At 38.2% G+C, this 27744-nt stretch overlaps 2 protein-coding genes across 2 annotated transcripts in view; both read left to right on the top strand.

The window, feature by feature from the left end:
• The first annotated feature begins 756 nt into the window (after positions 1 to 756).
• Positions 757 to 10533, top strand: LOC139726737 (uncharacterized). Its single transcript, XM_071637731.1, has 5 exons — positions 757 to 850; positions 2495 to 2647; positions 3706 to 3798; positions 6349 to 6482; positions 7696 to 10533. The coding sequence occupies exons 1-5, from the start codon at positions 757 to 759 to the stop codon at positions 8017 to 8019; spliced, it is 798 nt and encodes a 265-aa protein (XP_071493832.1). The 3' UTR covers positions 8020 to 10533.
• A 7257-nt stretch (positions 10534 to 17790) lies between these two features.
• LOC139726727 (unconventional myosin-Ia-like) overlaps positions 17791 to 27744 on the top strand; it is a 109882-nt gene continuing 99928 nt past the window's right edge. Inside the window, exon 1 of the mRNA XM_071637721.1 lies at positions 17791 to 17923. The gene's annotated coding sequence lies outside the window, so the exon portion shown is untranslated. The remainder of the gene's footprint in view (positions 17924 to 27744) is intronic.

Here is a 27744-nt window from a genome sequence, read left to right as displayed (position 1 = left end):
GGAATTCTTGTCATTTTTGGTTATTAAATCTTCGAATTACAATACTAATCATAGTGACGGCCTTATAGATAACGATTTATACCAACAGTGTCCAACCCCATCCCGGTAGGGACTTAAAAAAAGTCCACATGATATGCTTTTTCAAGCACTTACACTGCAAAAACTAGGGTGTTAAATATCTAACACCAGCACAGAATCGAAAAATATTAACACTCTTGGTGTTGATTTTAGGTCCCGTTCAGAAAGAATCACACCAACTGGTGTCGAAATATTCAATTACAGGTTGATGTTAGAGTTTTGGTGTTATTAATTGGTGTTGAAATTGCACATGCGCATAAGTCAGAGAATTCGAGCAAAATCATTGGACGAAAGTTGTCATGTGACCTCGCTCTGCGCTCTCGGATCGCGCTGCTGGCCGGCATTTATGGCTAGCTAGCACTGCTAGCTGTGTATACAGTGTGCGCGGTGCATGCATATGTTATGTGTAGTATGCATTATCAAGGCCATTTTTTATCGATGAGGTTTTCTTCGCCTTCGGGCCGCGGGTAATGAAAATTCGACTCAATAATATCCTCATTAATCAGCAGTTAAACAGCACAATCATGCCGATAAGTGTAAAGATTTGTTCTGGAGATCGCCGAATCAGAAAGTTGCTGCCACTAAATCCAGAAGACATCGTAGGATTCTTTGAACTGAGTAAGTGTACGGTACCTGTTTTTCAGGTGTTTGTCATGAGTCGACTGTACAATACTGCTAATGCATGTGGAGCATGTGGAGCTGCAGCTAGAGTGCGTGCGACAGCGTTGCACCCAAAAGTACTTCTCCTACTATCCTAGTCTACAGACTACAGGTAGTTTTCTAGACTTAGAATCTAGTAGGTCCTAACGTTAGAAACTAAATCATCCCATTAAATTTAGAGTCTAACTGCTACAACGAGCCTTGGGCTTGGACCAAGCCTTCCTGAACTTGAAGCCTTGAGCCTGGGGACCACGCAAAATACTTCTTTATAAGCGAATTTTGTTTGGCAAGAGGAGTTCATATCATGTGCAAATGTACAAAACTACAATTGAAACCTTATCTACTGGTATGTTATGTGATACAATGCATATAGATCTATAGCCATAGAGTCTAGTGTTACTGTAGTTTTTAGATGATAACTATTTCTCTATTTGTGGTAGGTGTCTATACTTTACGTTAGATCTAGACTCTGTAGTCTAGTCCAGGTCTACAGAAATTACATTATCTTCTTGGATAATCGGTGTGCTCTCCCGATGTGCTCCGCTTGTAGTGGGTGCAACGCTGTCGCTTTTGCAATAGTATGTGTGTAGCTACTGTATAGTGTAGTCTGTAGCTAGTCTGTGCAGCTAGTCTGTTACTAGTGTTAGTCTGTTGGTCTGTTTGTTACTTTAATATTAGTCTGTAGTGTTGGTCTGTTACAAAAATGTGAAAGTTTTTGTTGAACTTGCTCTCATTTAATTCTTTCTTTCTACATCAATTTTGTTCTATCTTGGAACAAGTGATCCTTGGGCTTGGCCGGCCTTGGTAATACCAGGTGTGAGTTAATGAGGTCAAATGTCATCTAGGGGGTCAAAGGTCAAATGATAGGTCTGTTAGTCTGTTACAAAAATGTTAAAGTTTTTGTTGAACTTGCTCTCATTTTTTTATTTCTGCATCAATTTTGTTCTAACTTGGAACGATTGATCCTAGTTGGGTTAATATCAGATTTGAGTTGATACGGATATTGTCAATGGTCATCTTGGGGTCAAAAGGTTACTTGTTTTATTGATTGCAAAATCAGGCGAGACTTGTGCCGGCCATGGTTCGAGAACCACCTTGTTATTACAAAAAAGTTCTTGGTTTGAATGTTTTGAATGATAGGATTTGATAAATTTTATGGACATCTTCAGTAAAAATGTAGGGACAGCTTAAGCCCTAAGGGGGCCGCTCACTTGGTCTAGCCTATCCTGGTCTATCGAGGTAGGCCTTAATACTGTCACAGCCGGGTTCAAAAAATTGCATGGCTATGTAATTCTTTCACCTGGGGTGGCAGTAAGGCCTACCTCTAGACCAGAATAGGCTAGTCCAAGAGCTAGTCTCTAGGTCAATAGGGTTAGAGCACCAGCGAACGACTCCTTTAGGCCTAAGCTTTTCTACATTTTTACTGAAGAAGATGTCAAAAAAATTTATCAAAACCAGTCATTCCACTGGCATTAATCGGGGGGGGGGGGGGGGGGATAAAGTATGTGATAAATGAGATATGTGTCATTGTATTAACATCATATACTTAAAAAATTGTCAATGTCTTTCCCAAAAACACTGAAAATTGCCAGAATGTTCAAACACACTAGCGGTATAAAAGTTATAATGCTACTACAACTGTAGCTATTATCCTGTCATGAAACCATACAAACTGCAAAGTATACTTAAGTCATTTTTTATTACATTTGTAAATTGTAATAGTTTTTCTCTCCCCACCCCCCCCCCCCCCTTACAGTCAGAAGAAAATTCAGCATCAGAGATGGCGAAGATCTTGTTTTAGTGGATGAACATGAAGGCTTTAGTATCGACGATGATGTATTGGGAGATATTGTGACCAGCCAGCCTGATGTTAGCCTCATGGTCCTGAAAGAAGATGAAGAATGGTCCAGTAAGTTTTTAATAAGAGCATTACATTTCTGGAGAAGTAAGCAGTATGCGAACAATTATAGGAATGTTCCTTTGAACATTCTCTGTATTTGCAAAAGGTGCTACTGGATACAGCCACTGTGTTAAAATGAACAATTCATTGCAAATTAAAGACAAAGGAAGCTAGTCTTCAGCATTGCAAACTTGCATTTTTGCAGAAATGTTTTCAATGCGATCATCTTGAAATTTGTTGGAAATTTCTATCTATATGTCCTACCCATTCAAGGATGGTATTTATTCATGAATGTACGGCTCACAGTTTCCTGGACCTACATGTGTCTTGAAGACACCTCAATATTGTGAATGTTTGATTTAAAAAACATTTTGGTGTGATGTTTGAGTTGAATGATACTGTCCAAAGGATTACATAAAAAAGAATCTACAAAAGTCTGGAAACTTATCATTGTTCATCGGTGTTGGGTATTACCAGGGAGGTGGCCATCTCCCTGGTATCACCAAGTCCCTGGCTGGTGTAAATTTACTCCTAATTCAAGAAGATCTAGTAATTGCAGTGTTTCTAGTATAGTACGCCTTTTTAATTATTTGTTGTGCCTAGCATTCTTATGCTATAAATGTATGATTACGTATTTCAAATCTGGGCGGACAACTCTGTCAAAGTTTACAACAGTAGCATATGACACGAGTGCTGTTTTTCCCATGGTTGGCCCCAGCTGATAAATACTGTGGGGTAAATACTGGTCTTTGCCGGATATTACCGTCTCGCTATTTATGATGAGAATGGGAAACACAGGGGAATAATCAATAAGTCATTTCATGAATTTTGTTAATAAAGGAATACACAAATCATTGTACATGAAGTATGATTAACCAAAATAATAATAATAATAATAATAATAATTTATGGCAGGAATTCATTCTTATTGCTGGGACAAATTTTTGCGCAACGTTTTCTGATCTATGTATCTGATACCATTTTTGCTGTGTACAAGAATTCGAAAATTGTAGCAGTCACTTGGGAAGGAATTGCTCCTATTGTAAATGTTTACTCCAATCATTCAGTGGCACTTGCTCGACAACTTCTGAAGCAGAATGGAAACTTGACAGTCATGGAGCTCCTGTCATCTTTTGACAGTTCTGACCAGAACAAAGAAGGTATTTTTGCACATTCCCTGGAATGCACCCTCTAATTTCATAAAGAGTCTGAAGTGTCATCAGAAGTTAAAATTAAACCAACCTTATCATTAAACATTCTAGTGATGGTCAATTTTTCATGGAGCATAATCACACTCCCACATAAACACAACACAAATGTGGGCCAGGAAGCTTATTTTCGAGTAGCCATACACAATTTTCCCCACCCTGAGAGGGGACTCCCTCCCGGATCATCCCCTCATCTAGTTATTTCACTCCATAGGATTTTTTTTACAAAAAACAATTTCCAATACTCTGAAAGTATATTGTACTCACTTAAATGTGCATCAGAAAAAGTTTATTTCTAAGATGCCAATTGCTAAATTTTCCCTACCCTTAGATGGGGCAGTCCCTTCCAAACCTTCCCCTGCATTTTACCCATCTAACTTTAACTTTTAACATTTTTAAGTCGTCCAAAGGAAAGACCTTATGCCGTCATATTTGTCCGTCTGTCTCTCCGTCTGTCTGTCAACAATTTGGTATCCACTTTTTCATCGATCTATATCTTGGCTCCGAGTTAACCAAACAAGTTCATATTTGGTATCGGTATCCTTTAGGACTTTCCTGATATTAAGCTCATTTTTGTGTTGAGGTTGAGCTTAAAGGCAAAGATCAAAGGTAATTCAATGTCACATGGGTTATATAAAACAAATGAAAATAGATCTTTCTCGCAATATCTCAAGAACGGTTTGGGCAAACAACTTCAAACTTGGTATATGTATACCTATGGAGGTGACAATGATCTTTGACCTCAACCTTTGACCTTGACCTTTGACCTTGATTAAACATGAAAATAGCTCTTTCTCGTAATATCTCAAGAAAGGTTTGGAGAAACAACTTCAAACTTGGTATATGTATACCTATGGACGTGGCAATGATCTGTGACCTCAAGCTTTGACCTTGACCTTTGACCTTTGCCCTTGATTATTTGTAGACAACATTTTGAATACTGTCCATATTGGCACGGTTTTCAATTACTCGACATTGGACGACTGCTTTGGACGTCGTCCATATTATTATACACTTGGCTTGATTTCTGCTATTCTGATGGCAGAACCCCTTCCCACACACTCCCCCTGCTTTGTCCCTTCACTCCCTCACTCAGTGCCCCCCCCCCCCCTCCTTTTTGTCTCACCTGAACAAAGTTCTGGCAGAGATTGACATAGTAATCACTTTTCCTGTTGCTGTGTTAGAAAAATGTTAAAGGCTTTTGTTGAACTTGCTCTCATTTCTCTATTTCTGCATCAATTTTGTTCAAACTTGGAACAAATAATCCTTGGGTATTACCAGATGTGAGTTGATGAGGATGATGAGGTGAAAGGTCATCTAGGGGTCAAAAGATCAAATGATGCGAGGCCATGTGCATCATTTTTAGCTCACCTTAGCCGAAGGTTCAAGTGAGCTGTTGCCATCCGTTTTTGTCTGCCGTCCCTTGTCCGTTGTGCGGTGTGCGTCATCTGTAAACTTTTATATTTTCATCTTCTTCTGCAGAACGAATGGTCGGCTTTTAGTCAAACTTGCAGAGAATCATTCTGTTGGGTAGAGTTGTTCAAATGATAACTGTAGCCCCATGGGGGCCCAGGGGGAGGGCCCCCAGGGTGCAAAATTCTCAAAATTTCAAACATCTTCTTCTCCAGATCCACAAGAAGATCAGTCAAGTTGTTTTGTGTGTAGATACCTTTATAAGTAAAGAATGAAAGTTGTTTATGACAACTCCTGTTGTGCCCCCTCCTTGGATTATTCTGTGTCAGTTTTCCTAAGAGTTTTCCCATTCAAATCTCAAAATAATTATATTGCTATAGCGCCCTCTAGACAACTACTGAAACTCCCCTTTAAATGAATGTTGAGTAAAAGTTGCCTTCAATGAGTTTGTACAGAAATTACCAATGAGATTGATAACTCAAAGTTTAATTCATGTCAAAATGAACAGAGCCCATGGAAGTACAAGAATTGTATATTTATTAAAGGAAAAAAAATATTTTAATCTTTTACAAAAAGGGAACAATTAAGCTGTGATCATTCAGAGCATTACAAGTTACATTTCAGTGATCACAGCAAGTTCCGAAAATGACCACAAATTACTCACTGGACCATCTCTTCATGCATGAATGATCAAGGTTTTTAATTATAGACAATCAATGACTACTAATCTGATACATGTGATTGTAATAAAGTATCTGCTCACCATGCACTTGTAAGATTTAGGAATAATCTGCATGTGTATTGTTACTAATTGTTTTGCCAGAGTGTCCAAATGGGGGGGGGGGGGGGGGGGGGTAAATGATTTTACATGCAACTGTAGTAACTCAGTGAGTAATCATTTCAGGTGTTCACAGTGAGTTTGACTCTTCATTACAAGGTGAGTATTGATCGAAAACTCACAAAAAAGTGCATGTCCTACTTTTCTCCTACTTTTACTGAAATTTAGCTCCTATTTTTTTTCTCCTACTTTTTCACCATGATCTACTAGAAAGCCTGCTTGATTTTATTATTTTGCATTTTGAAATACAGGATGGAATTCTGGTACATCTGCCATCCTCCTCCTCTTGTGCCTGTTGCCTCCTGCAAGCCAAGGGAGGTCTAAAGCTGCCTCAGCAAAAGTATCCATTTCCTCAGCAATCTCAAGGATTATTCAGTTTCAGAAGGTATGTAGCTTTTCAGTATAAAAGTGGACTATAAATAAATAATGTTATTAGTACCCTCGTCACACCTTGCATGTTCTCACTGCATTCTAGAAAATGTTGCCAAAACTGACTAAATGTGTGTACACAGGGAGTAGATGTAGCAATGGTCTATCTAAGAATTTCATGAATGTGCTTAGACTGGCTTGGACTAAGAGGGTGCTCAAGAACTTTGGGCCTGTTCAAAAACTGAACCTATCCTAAGATTATTAGGAGTGACAATGCGCTAGAACGAGATGGACCTACTGCAAACAGGGTTGCCATACTTCAATCCTACTAGGAATATGTTTCAGCGTGACATTTTCACAGCCCTAAATGTAGAGTTATATCAATAAACAAAAGGTCAGTACTTTTTGCCTCGATATTGGAAATTGATTACAAATTTGCAGCAAGAAAATAATTGTGAAGGAAATTTTAAAATCCTTATTTTCACAGTGTCTCCTTTTGTGTGAGTTGAAATGACTCAACCATATTAGAAAGACTCTTCTCAATCAGATACTTAAAACCTGCTTTGAAAATACTTGCATTTTTTACCAGGCCTCTACAGCCTACCTCTATACGTTTATAAAATTTTCTGTGCAAAGTCCTGGTTGAAGAATGTAGCTACAGTGTATATCTCTGTTCAGTTCATTAACCATAAAGTGAATTGAGCGAGATACAAGTTATAGGGGAGACTACGCTGCACATGGATGTCACCATCATGCACAAGCCCTGTGATTTATGCACTTTTCCTATTTGCTCAAGAGTTATGATGGAGCATCACTTGCAGCCAAGCCTTGATAGTCTGCAACATGCAGCCTGAAGGCCACTGCATATCATACAAATCTTTGGTCGCACAACTTGCCGACTATCATTTTATGAAATAAACAGTGCGTATATTCTGTTTTATTTCAGATCTTAAGTCGCTGAGTTGTGTGACAGAAAGTCATATCGAATGCGGTGGCCTTTAGTCTAATCAGGCCTCTTAAATTGAGAAAAAAGTCAGAAAACGTTGTGCTACTTTGCACATTGCAGACATTTTCCACAAAACATCCAGATCCCCCCACTATATATGTATGTATGTATGATGATGGTAACAGTGATGATAAAGATAGAGTTTTGATAGAATTAACAAGTGGGAAAAGGGTAACTGCTAGTTTCATCGTTTACTAGTACATGTAATTTGTTTCAAACACAGAGTGGAGGGAGCATTCAAGATTTTCTGGATGGCACCAAACAGACCCAGAGCCAACCGTTCCTTCTTGGAATTGGAAATTCTAAGGCCTGTATCAGCAGTTACTTGCTCATTGTCGATCACAAGGCCATTCCATGTGGTGCCCGTACGGTGGAAGGAGCAGTAGATGAACTCTTCAAGACGCACTTTGTCTTTGGCTTGCATTACTGCCAGTCTCTTCATCAGTTCTGGACCTTCATCCAGACAGCTGTTTTCGAGATTGATGTTGGAGTTTCCCGCGAATCACCGAGAGTGCGTGAACTAAGATCCAAATTATTCACACCATGATTTGCTTCAAATGCAAGAGAAATTTTGCAATACCAAAGTTGGTGCAACATTTAAGATTAAGTCATGGACTAAGTGAAGGAGGAAAAGAGGTGTTAATCTGTGGACAGGGAGCTTGTGCAAGAACATTTTATTCTTTTCGTGGATTTCGAGGGCATTTGCAGACTCACCTTAAATCTGGTTTGCCAGATAATCAAGAACAGTTTACTGAAAATGAGAAAGCTGGTGAATCATTCGAAGAGAGCTTTGCAGGAAACAGTAATGATAATGACGACAGTGATCAAGATCAGGATATAAATGCAGAAGATGACATTTTATCCGCTGAAGATTTGAATAGGCAGTGTGCAAAAGTAATTTCAAAATTTTCAGCAAACAGTGCAAACTCTGGAAAAGTTGTAAATGACATCGTGGAATCAACCAGTTTGATTGTAGGTGATGTAGTAAAAAGTGCATCAGCGGCAGTTAAGGCTACTTTCTTGAAACATAAACTGCCCATTGAGTCCGAAGCTTATAGAGAAATACAGACGCATTTTGCTATGCTTGAAAAGCCATTTGAAAATTTGAACTCAGAATATAAGCGGATGAAATATTGTGCAACACTTGGACTTGTTGAACCACAAGAAATAAAGTTAGCATCCGGTATGAAAGTCGTCTAAATAAAAGAAGTAAGCAGTATGAACAGATTGCTATTGAAGATACCTTTGTTTATATACCCATTTTAGAATCTTTAAAGCAACTTTTGAGCAATGAAGATATATTGCATTTTGCTACTCATGACCATAGGAGCACTGATGGTGTAATGAGAGATTACTGTGATGGTGCACAATTTGAGAAAATCCCTCTTTTCCATGAAGATGAAAATGCCCTACAAATTCACTGTTTTTATGATGACTTTGAAACTGTAAACCCCATCGGTTCAAAAACAAAAATTCACAAGTTAGGTGCCTTTTATTTCATTTTGAAAAATCTGCCACCAAAGTATAATTCTATTCTTTCCAATATCAATCTTGTAGCTCTGTGGTATGCTGAAGATGCCAAAAAATATGGATTTAATGCTATTCTCAAGCATATTGTGAAAGACATTAACATTCTGTCAACAGTTGGCATTACTCTTCCTAATGGCATTGTGAAGAGGGGAACCATTACTCAAATTAGTGCTGATAATCTAGGTGCAAATGCCCTGTTTGGTTTTGTACAGAGCTTTTCTGCTAATTATTACTGTCGATTGTGTGTGACAAGCAAGGAAGAGGCGCAGAACACATTAAAAGAGGTGTTAATGGAAATGCGCACCAGGCAGACTTATGAGCAACATTTACAAGAAGCTGAAGCTCAAACTACACTGTCACATGTGTTTGGAGTTAAACAAAAAACTGTATTGAATGATTGTATTTACTTTCATATCTTGACAAATTTTTCACTTGATATAATGCATGATCTGTTGGAAGGCATAGTTCAGTATGAGCTGAAACTTGTACTAGAATATTCATCTATGAAAGGCAACCACCACTCTTGACCCATGATGAACTGAATCAGAGAGTTGCCAGCCATTGCTTAAACCGTACAGATAACAAGAACAAACCATCCTACATTAAACTGAGAACAGCTGGCAATGATGTGGGTCAAAAGGCAATGCAGGCTTGGTGCTTGATAAGAAATCTTCCATTCATCATAGCTCATGACATTGAAGAAGGAAACGTCTACTGGGAACTGCTGCTAAGATTACTAGATTGTATGGATATTATTTTTGCTCCCCAATTAACAGCAGGCTTGATAGCCCAGTTGTCTGTTCTCACTGAAGAACATCACACACACTTTCAAAAAACATTTCCTGCCAATAGGTTGTTGCCAAAGCATCATTTCATGGTGCATTATGCTACATGTTTGAGAGAAGTTGGGCCACTCGTACATGTATGGTGTATGCGGTACGAAGCGAAACATCACTATTTTGGCCGTGTTGCAGAATCTGTATGTAATTACAAAAACATATGTAAATCACTTGCAAAGAAACATCAGACAGCACTAACGTTCCATCTTCAGTCAAACCATCCTTTGGAGTGTCTCGAGGTTGGGCCAGGTACTTCACTTTTATTGTCAGATTTAGATGAAAATATTAGACAGACTGTGCAAGAGAAACTCCAAGTAGAGGAACTCTCTTCTGAAGTCTTTGATGCCAATTGGGTTAAAGTGTATGGTACACATTATCAGTTGTCTCTTTTGGTCTGCCATGATGTCGATGAGCTTCCACTGTTTGGTCAAATAGAGCATATCATTGTACACAACAATGACATTTTTTTTGTACTTCTCTTGCTAGATACATTGCATTATAATTCACACTATCATGCCTTTACAGTAGAAATAAGTTTTCCACGTGGTCATGTTGTCAAGAATCAAAAGGAACTTGTTGACTACAAACCACTAGATTTAATGACAAATTTGTCAAACACAGACTCGAGGAAGTACGTGGCACCAAGGCATGTTCTTTTCAAGTAATTTAGACCTGTAGAGCCGATGTTATGTATGGTTTTGGTAAATGGTAACAAAATGTTCAAAAATAACTTCAATCAATAAGATATTGTGGACTCTTGTTAACCCTATGTAGCCCGGGCTATATTTATCTGTAGCCCCCCCCCCCCCCCCCCCCAGATCTTGGCCGCCGATCATTAATTTAATCTTAAAGAATGCTAATTTTTGGTACATTTTTCCTTTTGAACATCTGACCAAGTGTGCACTGAAAAATTTTATGATATTTTTGTAATGTAATATATGTAATATTTTCCATCTTTTTTTCTTTCGGGAAAAGCAAATTTATGATGCATGTGCATGAAAGCCAAGGATTTGGAAATGCACAGATTGATTTGTTGTTGCTTATTTCCTGGAGGAAAAAGAGAAAGGAAAATGCATGTTTTGATGTACAAATAGCTTTTTGTTGACTTGAATGACAAATTTGTCAAACACAGACTCGAGGAAGTACGTGGCACCAAGGCATGTTCTTTTCAAGTAATTTAGACCTGTAGAGCCGATGTTATGTATGGTTTTTGTAAATGGTAACAAAATGTTCAAAAATAACTTCAATCAATAAGATATTGTGGACTCTTGTTAACCCTATGTAGCCCGGGCTATATTTATCTGTAGCCCCCCCCCCCCCCCCCCCCCAGATCTTGGCCGCCGATCATTAATTTAATCTTAAAGAGTACTAATTTTTGGTACATTTTTCCTTTTGAACATCCTGACCAAGTGTGCACTGAAAAATTTTATAATATTTTTGTAATGTAATATATGTAATATTTTCCATCTTTTTTTCTTTCAGGAAAAGCAAATTTATGATGCATGTGCATGAAAGCCAAGGATTTGGAAATGCACAGATTGATTTGTTGTTGCTTATTTCCTGGAGGAAAAAGAGAAAGGAAAATGCATGTTTTGATGTACAAATAGCTTTTTGTTAACTTGAATGACAAATTTGTCAAACACAGACTCGAGGAAGTACGTGGCACCAAGGCATGTTCTTTTCAAGTAATTTAGACCTGTAGAGCCGATGTTATGTATGGTTTTGGTAAATGGTAACAAAATGTGCAAAAATAACTTCAATCAATAAGATATTGTGGACTCTTGTTAACCCTATGTAGCCCGGGCTATATTTATCTGTAGCCCCCCCCCCCCCCCCCCCCCTCCAGATCTTGGCCGCCGATCATTAATTTAATCTTAAAGAGTACTAATTTTTGGTACATTTTTCCTTGTGAACATCCTGACCAAGTGTGCACTGAAAAATTTTATAATATTTTTGTAATGTAATATATGTAATATTTTCCATCTTTTTTTCTTTCGGGAAAAGCAAATTTATGATGCATGTGCATGAAAGCCAAGGATTTGGAAATGCACAGATTGATTTGTTGTTGCTTATTTCCTGGAGGAAAAAGAGAAAGGAAAATGCATGTTTTGATGTACAAATAGCTTTTTGTTAACTTGGTTGAGGAAAAAAAAAATGAGAAAGAGACTCAAGACAACCAAGTACCTACATGGGTATTTCTTTTCATATGGGTACCAGGAGTAATTGTGTGATATCATGTGATGTCATGTTCATGTTACACATGAAACATTTAGGGGCTAATTGTGAATGAACATGTTACCAAAGAAATATGCGAGTGTTTGTGAGTGTAATGATTATTGGCTTTTATCTTAGGTATAACACAGTACAAAACAGCTTAGTTTCATTACGTATTAACCAATTTGAGGTCATACTTTGGTACCCATATAAATAGAAATACCCACATGCATATTTTTTTGCCTTTAACTACTTTAGTATACAGGGTGGCTCCCAAATTGGGCAAAACTTTGTACATTTTAACATTTTCTTCTCTTGATCCAGATGTAGAATACAAGTTGTATTCTTTAGGTGTAAGTTGTGTATTGTTCATCATGATAATTCCTTTTTCCAGTTTCTTGAATAAACAAGAACCAAGTTTTGTTTGTCAAGATAATTTGGTTTGTTCCTTTTCCCTTCTCTATGTGTAATGTGTAATGAATTTCTGTGTTTGATTCTAATGCATTGATAGAGTGAGTTGGATTGAATTGTTGGTGCTAAATCGTTGGTTTTTGTTTTAACAACAATTTGGGGTTGAATTCTGCATATCACTGTTGTTAAAATAATGGTGTTAAATTTTATCACCGAAAATAGAATTGAATTGCAACACCAAAGATTGGTGTTGGAATCTTTCTTTTTTTTTTTCTTTTTAACACCAAAAATAGAATTGAATTGCAACACCAAAGATTGGTGTTGGAATCTTTTTCTTTTTAATACCACAAATAGAATTGAATTGCAACACCAAAAATTGGTGTTGGAATCTTGTTTTTTACACCAAAAACAGAATTAAATTGCAACACCAAACATTGGTGTTGGATTTTTTTTTAACACCAAAAACAGAATTAAATTGCAACACCAAAGATTGGTGTTGGACTCTTCTTTAACACCAAAAACAGAATTGAATTGCAACACCAAGAGTAGGATTGAATTGTTTAATTCCAGAACTTGGTGTTAAATAACACCAACCGGTGTTTTCCGATATAGATACCGGGAAAGTGTTAAAATCAACACCCATGGTGTTGGATTTAACACCATTGTTTTTGCAGTGTAACTGTATGATATGTTATATATGGTTTATTTTAATAATAATATACCCTCTTCCACTTCATGAATTTAGAAATTAATATGATACATGTATTTTCCTTTACACACTCTTGGGCCGTTACCTTATCAATGAATACATACATATTTTTTCATTCACTTTTTCATTCTTTAACAATGAGAACAATAATGTCAAAGAAAACGACTCATTAGGGTTGTAGAACAGTCAATTTCTTTCAACTCTATAATGATGCATTTATGGGCATATAGGCCTATATTACATTTTAGACCAATTTAATTTCAGTCCACCTATCTAATACACTTACGAAGCATGGAGGTGTAACATATTTTTTTTTTCAATGAGACATCAAACTTACATGTAGATTTGCTATTGTTCTTATATATCATACTTTTTTTAGTGGAAAATGGGCAAAGAAAATGGGATTCCATCGGGATTCGAACCCGAGAACTCCGGATTGCTAGCCCGGCCTCTATCGACTGAGCTATAGAGAGACCTAGTACAGTGTTCTTCCCAGAAGCCCTTAAAGGTCTTGTTTACCTTTGGGAGCAGTGATTTAAAAAGATTTCAAGATATCACATAAATATGTGTAGGTTAGTTGTATCGCAAAACATCCTACAATATAAAAATTCCGCAATAAAGCCTAAAATATAAGGAGATATCACTATTTTTCTCAATAAACCATAACTGTAGACAGTTTAGTCTGGAAACATTTGTATTACAACTATTGTTCACATTTTGACAATACTTAACATTGACTATACTCATTCAAATTTTTACATTGGTTGTTTTTAATCCCTAACTCACACTTTAGAACTATTTGGAAGCACTACTGCTGGGTTTTTGTTTCGTCTGCAAATGGTAAATTTTGCCTTTAATTCTTAATGCTCGAATGGTCAGAAGCTAATCAGTGTGTTAGTGTGTGACACACACGCGCACACTTAAACCTGGCATAATCCCGAAAGATAATTCCACATGGGGATAAATGCGAGGGATCACCGAAGCGATGCAGCTTTTTGAGTATGTAACAAATAAAGACAGAATAAACTGACCAGAAAGAATACTGTATATATATTTTTAATGGAAAAATGAGCAAAGAAAAGTGGGATTCCATCGGGATTCGAACCCGAGAACTCCGGATTGCAAGCCCGGTGCTCAACCGACTGAGCTATAGAAAGCCCTAGTTTAGGGCTCGTCCCAGAAACCCTTAATTCCCAATGCTCGGATGGTCAGAAGCTATCAGTGTGTTTGTGTGTGACACACACGCGCACATTCAAACCTGGCATAAACCCGAAGGATAATTCAACTTTGGGATAAATGCGAGGGATCACCGAAGCGATGCAGCTTTTTGAGTATGTAACAAATAAAGTCAGAATAAACTGGACCAGAAAGAATATAAATCATAAGTGGAAAAATTAGCAAAGACAAATAGATTCCATCGGGATTGCTAGTCCGGTGCTCTACCGACTGAGCTATAGAAAGCCCTAGTTCAGTGTTCAAAAAAAGAGAGAGAGAGAGAAAAAAAAACTTAATTCCCAATGCTCGGATGGTCAGAAGGTATAGCAGTGTGTTTGTGTGTGACACACACGCTTAAACCTGGCATAAACGGGAAGGATAATTCAACTTTGGGATAAATGCGAGGGATCACCGAAGCGATGCAGCTTTTTGAGTATGTAACGAATAAAGACAGAATAATCTGACCAGAAAGAATATAAATCATCAGTGGAAAAATTAGCAAAGACAATGGAATTCCATCGGGATTCGAACCCGAGACCTCGGGATTGCTAGCCCGTTGCTCTAACGACTGATCTATAGAATGCCCTAGTTCAGTGTTCGTCAAAAAAAAAACAAAAAAACCTTAATTCCCAATGCTCGGATGGTCAGAAGGTATAGCAGTATACATATATATAATAGTATATCTCAGCGTATAGGTATACGCTTAAACCTGGCATAAACTCGAAGGATAATTCAACTTTGGGATAAATGCGAGGGATCACCGAAGCGATGCAGCTTTTTGAGTATGTAACAAATAAAGACAGAATAAACTGACCAGAAGGAAAACTGTATACATTTTAGTGGAAAAATGAGCAAAGAAAATGGGATTCCATCGGGATTCGAACCTGAGACCCGAGAGGTGTTATTATATATACTGCAAATATTGAATGCATGTGAACGAACCTATTATATCCCACATGGTGTCCCGGCAGACAGAGTGCTACAAAACTGTCTCTTATTATAAAAAGATATGAGCGACTGAATGAAATCGTTGCATTATCTACTTAGTAATCGAAAGAACACTTCAAAATTTATTTGACCCAATGATAATCAACCTTCGCCTTGATCTCCCAAAAAATTTGTGATTTACAAAATCTGTAACTTTGGGCACTGATATCCTACTTGACCGAGCAATAGTGAAGCCATAAAACTGATAACTAATGCATCCAATATAGCTACTGAAAACGGATAAAATGAATGAATACAACTGAATGCATTTTTGTACCTTTTTGAGTGGCTCACAAACAATAGTGATCAGTCTTTGTCATCGATTTATAAACCAGCGCAGCAATTTCTGTCGGAAGCTTAGTCTTGCAACGTTGTCAAAGTTATCCCTCTGTCAAGAATGGCTAGGGTGGCAAAAATATAAAAAATGCAAATCACAAGTTTTCATGAAAAATTACTGTAGAATCGAAATGCCTGCACGAGAATTGATGATTTTGGCTTCAAATAGGTGTTCGTCTATCAACTACTAAAGATGATAATTTCTTTCGTTCATTCTTGCTTTTGCAATTAAGAGTCAGTTTTATAGCACTCTTTTGGGCCATGCCGTATACAAGCATAAATACTGAGTTGTCTTAAATAACCAAACGAATAACTGTAACCAATTCTTCTATCACTCGATCAGTGTACGAACCTGCCGACCCATTCGATGCAAGATCTTACACACATCGAGTCATGTCGACCTGATCTAAGAAGTCTAGTAGAAATCGAGTATTGACCGTGAAGTGATCGTGTATTGATTGTGTGTAGATCGGGATTTTCGAGTAGAGATCTGTGTGGTTGTCGAGGAGAGATTCTGGAGATATCGAGAATGGTCGGATGTGGATCGTAAAAGATCGAATGGCGGTCGGGAAGGGATCGTGTTGAAGGACGATCGATCATTTGGTCGGGATTGCTCTGATAAAAATTGGTGATCGGGATTGATCTCGCTTGATCGAGGTGATCTGATCGGCAGTGGGAACGGGGTATTAGTGGAAGGATTCTATTTTGCTCTATCTGATGATGGACTTACTTTACAATGTTCAAATATGTCGCCTGACCCGTTTTGCCATCAAACTCTTCAAGCAAAGACAAAAGAGGGCTACGGGTAGAAACAAGAACAAATCATATCATAGTAATACTATCACAGGCATTTTGAACGAAAAGAAACACAAAGTTCAATGCTGTTGCGTTAGGGCTACTTGTAATCAGTGCCGGACTAAAGTAGAACGTATCATTTTTCCTGTATGGTTAAGAATACACTTACAATTCATAATTACTTTGCCTTCGATGTTTCTGCCCCCGTCCCGTACACAGTCGCTTTATGAAATCGCCGCAACTGATGCAGGAAAGAAATAGGAGAAGAAAAAGGAGAAACTTTACACCTTTCGATGACTCATTATTATGCCAGTCTTGCTTTCAGGTTCTTTGGCATGAAGACATTTGAATGCTGGCCACCGTACTCCATCAAAAAAGCAAAAACAAAACAAACAAACAAACAACAACAAACAAATAAACAAACAAACAAACAAACAAAAACTAGAGAGCACACCGAGAGAGCAAACCTCCGCTAACAAAAGTAAGCAGCCATGATTAAAGTATTGCCATTCCGTAGGCACTTTATTAAATAATTATGAACATAAATGAGGCACAGGGATTTCTATACAATAGGCCTACATTCTTGGTGAAAATCTAGTTAGTGGGAGATTTGTTTACTGGTTAGTATTCTCTTTCTTTTATGACCCCTATATGAACTTTGCCCCTGACCTCTATGACCCCCAAATTAATATGTACTGGTAGTTTCTTTCTTATTTTCTGAACACACCCTGCAAGTTTTGTGAAAACCCCATCATCCATTCTCGAAATTATCATTTTATTTTATTAATGACCCCTATGACATTTGACCTTTGAACTTATGACCCCCAGGCTGAATTGTTTCTTTCTTTCTTTTTTTCATTACGAAGACAGTCTGCAAGTTTGGTGAAAATCAGTGTGTCATATTCACATTTTTCTGTTTTATGTGTGGTTCATGCAAGAAATAAAGTGATGGAATGGAGCAGGGAGGTGGCACCTCCCTGATTGGAGAAATAATTACATCCAATACAACTGTACTCAGTATTACATAGAAGAGTTAGTATGCGCTTTGGCGGTAGATGGCAGCAGACTGACTGATTGAGTCTACACAGTAGCAGAATGAGAAGCTGGAAGAGGACGAGTTTCTGTCGCTTTGTTGGCAAGTTTCCAGTCAGGTAGAGTGGGTCTGAGTGCACGCTCTATTCCCCGCCCCTTCACTCTTCGCGCATGTGTACGTGTCCGTGCATAGAAAGCGTACAGACCACAGTTGATCGGGCGATAGGGATTGGATTGGTGGTATGGCTATCGGCTACTTTCTATCAGGGGTGCTGGTACCGGTACGTGAACGGCAGGCACTGGAATCAAACCTCTCTGTTGGATTTCCTTTCATTCAGCATACGATTATAGCTCTCGGCCACAGCTCTCAAGAAACAAACCAGGTGAGTACATCAAAGAAAGTGAGAATATTCACCCTTGGGTGTTATTTTGAGCCCAAATCAGTTCTCGGTTCCATGACACCTGCAGAAGTTTACGGTGTCGTGCGCTCCCGAATGCCCGTAGGGGTGGAAGGGAGGTGCCGCTGGTTACCGGTAGAGTGGCTCTATGGTGTAGTTGATAGCGCAGGCCATCTATAGGGTAGGCAGCTGGTGGGAGGTGGGGTTGTTGCTTGGAGGGCCTGCGGGTACAGCCACAGGTAACGGGCCGGGGGGGGGGGGGGGGGGGGGGGATATGTTTCACGAAGTCAAACTTGGATTTTAAAGGATTGACTAAACATTATGGTATGCCACTGGTTTCTCTGTTTAGCCTATTAAATCACTTCAAATAATTATCATTATAAATGTCTATAGAATAATTCCGTTGTTATTTATTTTATCTTGTATTGTCAATGAATGGCTATATGAAAAAAGTCCTCCAAAATCTTCATTTTCAAAAGAAAGTTGAGCAACATTATAAACACACACAGCACAGCATACCATAATTTTTGTCAGTCTTAAATTGTAATTCAGTTCAACTTGAATTCTTCGTGAAACACCACCGTCAGGTTATGGTCTGTGCTGATACTATCAGCAAGGATCATACAGTATACCACGGTATTTAAACATAACTACTTTTGCCTCCTACCCTAAAAGATCGAGAGAGAGAGAGAGACTCAGAGAAGTAGTCAATAAAATCCTTTATGTGGTTTAAATGACATGAGCATTCCTGCAGACACTCCTAATAGTAGTTTATCATCATTTCATTGCAGTTTCAACGTTCCATTATTCTTGAGTGAAGGAATCATATTTTAATTGCATACTATTAATCTGTTGATACTATGTGTACATCATTGAAAACTGGTATTTTGGCACATACATGTAATTTTGATCAATTATTGTCATTGCGAGCACCCAGAGAAAAAAAATCTGTGCACGGTAGAAATGAAAAGCTCTCTGTTGCCATGACAACTGGTTGGTTGCAATATTGGCCTTGCTGATATAGACTTGTGTGGTGAATGCTATTCAAGTGTGCTGATTACTGCCTGTGCCTTGTGTTGGTGTTTTTTACTCTGAGTGATTCAGCAGATAGACTTTACCCTTGACTGATCCAGATTTTTAGGAGGGCAGCTGAGCCTTATATGTAACAAGAAATGAAAGAAGTGTATCAATTAAATCACAACTTCTGTACAGTGACCGACAGGGCTGTGTATAGTTAGTAGAGGCAATCCTTCTTAAACATTGGACATGTTACATAGGTATTGGGTTTTTTTTTTAGCCTGACACTCGAGCCAGTGAATGCAGTGGTAGACACACACACAAGCACACACACACACACACACACACACACACACACACACAAAATAATAATATAAAAAAGTAGAAGATTTGCTCTAAAGTTCAATGAACCTGTAGTAGCTGGTTGTGTCAAGATGGTAGTGAAACAGTGAGTTTGAGGATGAGGAGATTCTGTACTAAAGTCTAAAGTTGTAGATTGTCCAGCACTGTAGGCTTACTTCAACTCGAAAAGCTGTGGACATGATATGATATCACGATTGTTTTTGTTGTTGTTGTTGTTGTGTTTTTTCTCACTTGGATGTTATTAGAGATTTACATGCATGTTGAGTACAGATTGACTGCCACTAGTCATTTCTATCTCTTTGTCGTATCATGAAAAAAAAAAGAGAGAAAAGAATTGGTCTTGGCAAGAACCAAGCAAGGTATATGATACATTGTCACCTTAAAGTTTTCTTTGCCAGATGGCGCCTGTGCTGTGGCATTGATTTTCAGAGTTCATTAAGTGCCAAATCGTTCATGAACACCGCGGCACACAGACCACCATTGATTGCTCTTTGTGAGTCAACGGGTGTGCCGATTATACAGGGTTTATGCCATGTACTTAGAGAAGAAATCTCATGAGGTGATTTAATAGCATGTGTTTTCTGACTATGCATCTGTTTAAAACAACAACAAACAAACTTTGAAAACAGCAGATGATGTGGACAAAGACAGCAAGATAAAGATGTGGAAGTGCAGAAGAGGAGAAGACTTTGTACAATTGTACACAGGTACTCTGTGACTAACTAACTCGACCTGTGGAAGGCTATAGATTTCTGCAGTGAAACTCAATATTGTGAGAATGAGGCTTTACCAGTAGAGTAGTATTCATCTTACCTCCTGCCGATACGGCTATAAAACAATACATAGCTGAAGCATGTCCCCATAATTTTGAAGATGTGATATTCTCTGCAGTGAAACTATCCCTTGTTGCCATTCATATGTAAAGATCATCAAAAGAACAGCATGCTGCACCATTGTCAATTCTATGCCAAGATTAAACACTAGGGCTGATTGTCATCAATTATCTGCCTTGGTGTTATATCTGAAGTGAGTAGCTGTAACACATGGGGGGAGGGGGGAGGTAGGTGACAAGAATTCTACTAGTATAAAGCGCCCTATGTGCTGAAACACACAATATTTTGTGTGTGTACATAATGTGTGTTAATGTATGCCTGTTGAATCGTGCGCTGCAGCATTTGATGATGTATAATAATACTCCCATTCACTTTTTTGGTTGCACATATATCGTAGGCTACATACGTATATAAAATTTGGATTTCTGTGTATTTCACTTCTTATTTATTGTGCAATTGCACACACACACACCCACCCACCCACACCCACACCCATACATACTTGCACAAAAAACAAAAACAAGAAGTTGATGCAGTTATTACCTTTTGAACTCTGTACGACCCTTCACTTTCTGTTTGTATATAAATGTGGAAAAATGTGTGGGCATATTTCACCATCACAATTTGCTACTTCTGTTGTTGTGATGTTTCCCCCCTCTCTATCTCTCTCTTTCTCTTTGCTTAAAATGCTGAAACAGTCTCTCTGACAGTAATGACAAACCGCAGTGTTTGCATGGTCCTCGCTTTTATGATATTGACAGAAGGGAGACAAGCAAACAAGACATAGAAGTGGTTAACCTCTGTTTTCCATCTCTTGTGAAACATACCTGTATGGTTCCGGACTAAATGGTACTAGAGAAGCTGCATTTTCCATAATAAACTTTGATGCTTGTAGACAAATTATATAAGCAGCACATTTTGTCAAGCAGTTTTAACAGACATGCCGAATGTATATAACCCGACAGAGCAAAGCTTGGTGTGTTTTAGCATTGATTTTTATCTACATATATATGTATGCCTGCATAATTAATAGAAGCCCCGTTCCAGAGAGCCCAGCTTCAGAAGCTGAGTGAGTGGCCACACCTCCGGACGGACGTGGTCCCCAATGTAACAGCTGGATTGCGGTGTGTCCCCTGTAATATAGAAGCCATTCAGCCATGGCCGGAATCGATAGATGCAGTCAATCAATACCAGGCCATAAACCCACGCTAACTGGCTTCCACTCGGCTCAATAAAATGTCATCAGGAGGAGTGGTTTGGCTTTGAATAGGGAAAGACCTTGAGTGGAGCACAGATTACACTAAGGAGGACTGTGTACTTTTTTTTTCCTCTCCCATCATATTTGAAATTAGCATAGTTGAAAATTTTATCAGTAATAATTGGGAGTCTGTGTCATACATGCCAAGTCACAGCAATATTCAAGTTCTGCATGTCGGTATCATAATGTCAAGCCCAGAGACAGAGCTGATGACAGCTCACTCACAGTACCAAAAAATGATAAATGATAATTATAGAATAAGATTTTTTTTTAAATGTCTAAGTTGTGAACTATCTAGAAGTATCTGCAGAACATCATGTAATCTCTTTTCAGGCAGGTTAAATACTATTAAAAATGTATTAATATATATTTTGTAATGATTACATTAAACACTGGTGGATCGGGGGGGGGGGTGCACTGGGCACGCACCCCCCTTTAATTTTGCTTTCTCTTTTTTGAAATAAAGAAATAAAAAGTAAAAATGAAAGGGGGCACACTGGGTGCACACACCCTGTCCCCTTTAATTTTCAATTTAAAACTTTTTTTTTTTTTACAGAAAAGTATGCATGAAATCGCATGATGATCCTTGACAATCGATTGTAGTAGCACCACAAAATTGTGCCTAAGCCTAAATTTCTTTTTTTTTTTCTTTTTGCTTGTCAGCCCATTAACCACATAAGTGGTGCAAGAAAATACCTGTTAAGGCCCCCCTTTTTGTTGTAAGTGGCACCAGAAATTTAAAATGCTTTGCACCCCTCTTTACAGAATTCCTGGATTCACCCCTGTTAAATAAATATAATTATAAAAGAAAAAAAATCACATCATAGGACCTTGTAATCCAACAGAGAAAACCTCGGACACAAGAAAATTTGCTCTTTTTGAAAATTAAACTTGCTAGGTAACTGCCATAAGGCACCTTAAACATCACCGGAAAAAAAAAAAATTGTACACCGGGGCGTGAGTTTTCTGACCTCAGTGTGAAATTTGCCGTGATGATTTGCAACGTTAATGCTCACTGCAGGAAGACTGTGATTTTTGTCACATGCTACTCCTATACACCTCGCAGCCACGCTCGGCGCGGCCACATACACCATGGCGTACGTCATAGTCATGGTTATGTGCAGCTGACTGTCGATTTTTAAAAAGTGGAAATTGTTGCACAGACATTTTTCCACAATTTATTTGTCTTGTGAATATAATTTGTGTTGTCATTAATTTACTGACTTTGGGCACTTTACCTATGGTAGGACAAGTTGAAACAAAGTGAGAAATATTTGCTTGTTTTTGTTTTTCCCACCTGGAATCACAAAGCGCAAAATAGGTAGGCATACATTTTGACATCATACAATACTCCTCATTTATATAAGGCGATAGGTTATGTGACATAATATGTAGTACATTGTACCAGCTCTTGTAGGGCTGCCAGTGTTAAAGGCCAGTTCCAAGTTGGTCTGAGAAGAAAGAGTAAAATGTTATTGGAGAGTTATGTTATAGGAGTACAGCAGTGAAAATTTGTTCAGAATCAGATTTTAAGTAAGGAAGCATGAAATTTGAAAGATTCACTATTTTTTTGCAAAATGGTTGAATATGCAAATGAGTAAGCTGATGATTTTATCATTTCACAATTTTTCACTGATCGTGTAAAAAAAATGATGAAAATTTGTTTTATTTTGCAATAAACATCTGAGATATCTTGTTTTTGCTAGCTAAATAATTTCAATAGTAATCAGTCAGCTATATTGGGATATGAGACTGGTACTGGCATTTGAACAAAAAACTGAAAATTTCAAGATCTCATATACAAACTATATGGCAAGTTGTGAAAGATGACATCATCAATTCACTATGGCAGTATGGGCATATTCATACTCACTCTTCAAGAACTTTTTTTTTGTAAAACAAGCAAAATTTCTCAATTTCCTTACTTCCTCGAATCCTTATCCCATGTTAATCAAATTTTCCCTTTTGTGATTGTAATGTTTTACACTTTATTTTCAGACTTACTTTTGACTCACTGGTCCAGTGTTCCCCTTTAATAACGGTTTTGTATAAAATGCACTGAGGATGTTACATGAAGAATGACAGTCAGCCATCTGTGATCCAGTCATGAATGCTGGATCTAGAGAGATTACTGATTTTTTTACTTTCTTGTTCTTGCTTTTTTTTCTGCTCAGTGAGCACAATCTCTCAAAGATGAGTTTCATCTCTTCAATGATCTTTGTCTCGGAAAGAGACTCTTGTGTTGCTATGTGCATTGAGTAGGCAGACACATTAACATTCTTTCCGTGATACTCATAAAACCTCAACATATTTATCTGTAAATTATGCCAAACACGCTTGTGCATGGGGCTCTTTGTTTGATACTAACATTTCTTTTCTTTTTTCCCCACCGCATCTTGTGGGAATTTTACCCCAGGGAGATGGGGTTAAAAATTTGACATTTGTAGATGAACGTCATCACAGGAGGGTGTTGTCATCTTCTTTCCGTCATACTGGTGTTCCATTTTTGGTTATTTTCACTTGTTCTTTTCTGCCCCATTTTTTATTTTTCTCCTGTCTGTAATGAAATCCTGGATGGATGGATGTGTGTTTTTTTGGTGTGTGGTGTGTGTGTGCAAATGGTATAATGTGCCATTAGGGTCTACTAGAATGTGGGTTTGTCAGAAGCAGATCTGAAACTTATCCGTTGAGACATATGAAAATATTTGTACTGCAAGAGTTAATTATTTTGTTTCATTTTGTTTTTGCTTTTACATGTTTTTGATTTGCAGTGTCTATTCTGGTGTATGCAGACCTCAAGCTTGTTTGTTGTTTATTTGCCTGTGTGCATAATGTGTACAAAACACAGTGGTTCTCAATATTAATCGAGTTGAATCAGGCATTTTCAGCATTTTTGAAATTCCTCAAGTCTCTGCATGGTTTAGGGCAATGCCGCCATGCATGTCTCTATGTGGGTACCCAGACAATAGCCACCATTGATTGGAGTAAAGGTATCACAGGTCAATTCCAGCAACGTTTTGTAAAGTTGGGGGACGTAAAATGTCCCCCACCCCTCCCAATGATGAATAGGATGCATTGTGAGTTACTCATCTGGAATGCCTTTCGTGTAGTGGCACTTGTAAATCTGCTACAGTCAAGTGTAATGCAGTACGCTTCAATGAGAACATGGCGAAGAAGAGTTAGGTCTAGAGAAAAAAGGTAGACTGGATTATCCCATGTTATTGATCCACATGGCTCCATTTTGGTGGAAGAACTGGGGGAGGGGGGGGGGGGAGAGCTGTGATTCCTTTGTCTCTTAATTTGTGTGTTGCTTTTCTAGGTACATGTCTGAAATTTTTGGGCTCACATATGAATACAAAATGGGAAGGAGTATCAGAAATTTTGCTGTTGTCCCAGAAGAGACTTTAATGGGCAGCATTGACTTTTTGATCATCAGAGTTTATGCCCAACTTGGAATATTTTCTCTTGATTTCATGATACTCTGAATAATGCCAGTGATAAAGTAAGCACTGAGACATCTGAAGTGGCTACTGCAGAAGTTGAAATTAACATATGTGATTAATTTGTGTGCGCAGTCAAGTAGGATAGAGTTTGCACATATTATCTTTGCTTGTTGTCACCATTTTACTGAAGTGAAAATGATAAAATTCATTAATGCAAAATATTTTGATATTTGTATGTGTGCAAAAGTTTGTATTGCATAGCTCAAAATAAACACTGCAAAATGTCATGAATTAACAGTACTCTGTGAATTTCCATTTACACACATGCAGTTTGCGAAACTGAAATATAATACATATATGGCAAATGCCTGGAAACAAAACTGAAATCAAATACATTTTTTTTTCTTTGTTTTGTGCAAATGTTGGTATAGTATTGATCCTATTAATTCTATTCATTACGGAGCTAGGACAAACATAATGATATAGGCCTAGGGCCTAAGTTCAAAGCGCAACATTTTTTTTTTTTACCTTGAGTCCGCTGCAGGGCTATCCAAACAGCCACTGAAAGTATTATCCTCCCAGGTGACCTCATTACACACGCCATTTGTTTGGACATTGTCCCAGTGACCCTCCTTGTGAGGTGATATGATAATATTTTTGGACGTCCAGACCCATCAAAGAAAACAGGCTAATGGAGGATAAAGAGGTGTGTAAGGTTACTGTTGTGATAGACTGTGTAGGGAGGTGGTCTCTCTTTCACCTCCCTGGACTGTGTATTATGCCTATTTGTGTGTAAATGGCTTTTCGGTGAATGCAGTAGAATTTCATGTGCTTTGACATCTTAGCATCTGAAATAATTGACACAATAAACTTTTTTTTTTTAAAGTATCACTATCTTTTGTGATCTATTCTCCATGGAAGAAAGCAAAAGGAGTTGGGATGAACATGCAATGTTTGTGTGTGTGTATCCATGCATTACATTAGTATCATAAGGCGTGTCTTCATCAGCCCGAAGTTTCGAAATAGCGCGCTATCTTGCGGTTACCAAACTAGTCCGATGCAAGTCCGATGTCAAAATAGCGCGCTATCTGTGTAGTGAAGACGCAGATAGCGCGCTATTTGATCGGGAAAATTTCCCCCAAAATCTTGGTCTAGTTCGTCAACTAGAGCGCTAATTCGTGAAATAGCGCGCTATCTTGGGTGCGTCTCCATCAGCCCGAAATTTTCTCGATCCCTCCACGCTTCTGGTTAGCCAGCTGGCAATGGAAAGCGCATGTACAAGCAGCTAGTGATTGTGTATAGTACATTACACGCACGGTGTATTCAAGGATCACATGTGTGTACTATAGGCCTGTTGTTGTCATCTTTAAAACCAGGGAGGTGATTTCTCTCACCTCCCTGTTAAAACTCAGTGCCGTGCATGCTAGCTGTTCTTTTGTAAACTTCTTCTGGTCCACTCTACCTTGGCTGAAGATTCTTGCAGATTGTGTGCATTTTGGATTTGTTTAAACATTGCAATTCGTTAATTTCATATAAGATGCCTCACTGGACAGAGGAAAGAGCAGCGTTATTAATATCCCTTTGGAGAGAATTTGCTGTACTGCTCACCTCCCTGGTTGCAGAATCGTACATACGGTGATATAGGAGATTTTGAGCGGGGAAATCCACTTTCGAACCGCGAGCCAGGCAGAGTAATATTGCAAAGTGCGCATGCGTCAATTTTCGGACTAATTTCCCGAAGCACGCTGTTCGAGCTGATGAAGACGCACATTCGCTGTATCGGGCTATTTTCTAAGACCGCAAAATGTCCCGCTAGTTTGAACTTCGGGCTGATGAAGACACGCCTATAGACAGACGTCTGTGTGGCAATGGGCGGATTGAAAGACGGAGGGGAGATGTAAAGTATCGTATGACAGATTTTTGCTGTAGGATAGTTGTGAAGGTAGACATTGTAAGGAAAGGTACCATAGTGAGGGAGAAATTGTTTGTGTGATGGGTTGCTAGTTTTGTATTAATTGATAGGATACTTTCATTTTTTATGTCGGTGATTTTGCTATAGGCCTATTATTTTGATTTCATTTGTTTTAGTGAAAAAAAAAGTAAAATGTGTGTTTTCAAGTCATTATCTTGTTGATTTTTCATTTCCAATGCGGAAATAGTATGCACCAAAGGAACTCTTCTTTGTTATGATGTACAGTAATACCAAATTGATTGTTTTTTTTTTATATTGTTTGTTTGAATGGAAGTGAATAAATAGTATTGGGGGAAAAAGTCATAGTGGATGTAGGTCTTTGTGTTCAAAGTTATCAAGCTACAGTTGGGAAAGTCATGTGAGACCTTGTTTTCCCTGTAGGACCCTATGTGTTATATCAATATATCAGGTTTCATAATGAAGACATATTTGTGTCATGTTAAGTGTCACATATTCATATTACAAAAGTAATTAATTATTTTCCTTCATATATGAAGCTTCCCCATTAATATTCCCACCTCTGTGATTTAACATATCTCATGTTATGCTGTCATTTCATATTCTTCCTGATTTTAGTGCAATTTGACAGTCATTTTGTAAAATGTATGTTCTTTGTGCATAGAATATGTCTAGGAGAAGCCAAGGCTGTGTTAGTTAAAAGCACAAACGTGTGGTCTGGGAAGAAATCCACATATGTGAAATGTTGCTGGTACACTGGTACTGCTGGTATGCAGTTTGCACACAAAATTTCATACTGTAATGCTGTTCAACGCACCGCAGGACACAATGCACGATGCCAAGATGAGTGCTTCCAAGGAGAAGTTACTCTTGGTTGATGGTCACATGGGCAGTGTAAGTGCTACACTTCATGAAAAAGAAAACCGATGGTTGTACATATATCAGTCTATTGTCTTCAAAAG

This window comes from Diadema antillarum, unplaced genomic scaffold, assembly GCF_040938485.1.
Source record: "Diadema antillarum isolate AM-2024a unplaced genomic scaffold, OU_Dant_1.0 seq00000097_RagTag, whole genome shotgun sequence".
NCBI lineage: Eukaryota > Metazoa > Echinodermata > Echinoidea > Diadematoida > Diadematidae > Diadema > Diadema antillarum.
Note: the sequence above shows the minus strand (reverse complement) of the source record. Positions and strands in the feature narration are given on the sequence as shown.

What these genes read in the sequence shown, in the direction of transcription:
- LOC139726737 (XM_071637731.1), top strand. Translation starts at nt 757, where the DNA reads ATGCATGTGGAGCATGTGGAGCTGCAGCTAGAGTGCGTGCGACAGCGT. An exon ending in TCCTAGTCTACAGACTACAG is followed by an intron (nt 851 to 2,494) that starts GTAGTTTTCTAG and finishes CCCCCCTTACAG; the next exon opens with TCAGAAGAAAATTCAGCATC. An exon ending in AGAAGATGAAGAATGGTCCA is followed by an intron (nt 2,648 to 3,705) that starts GTAAGTTTTTAA and finishes CCAATCATTCAG; the next exon opens with TGGCACTTGCTCGACAACTT.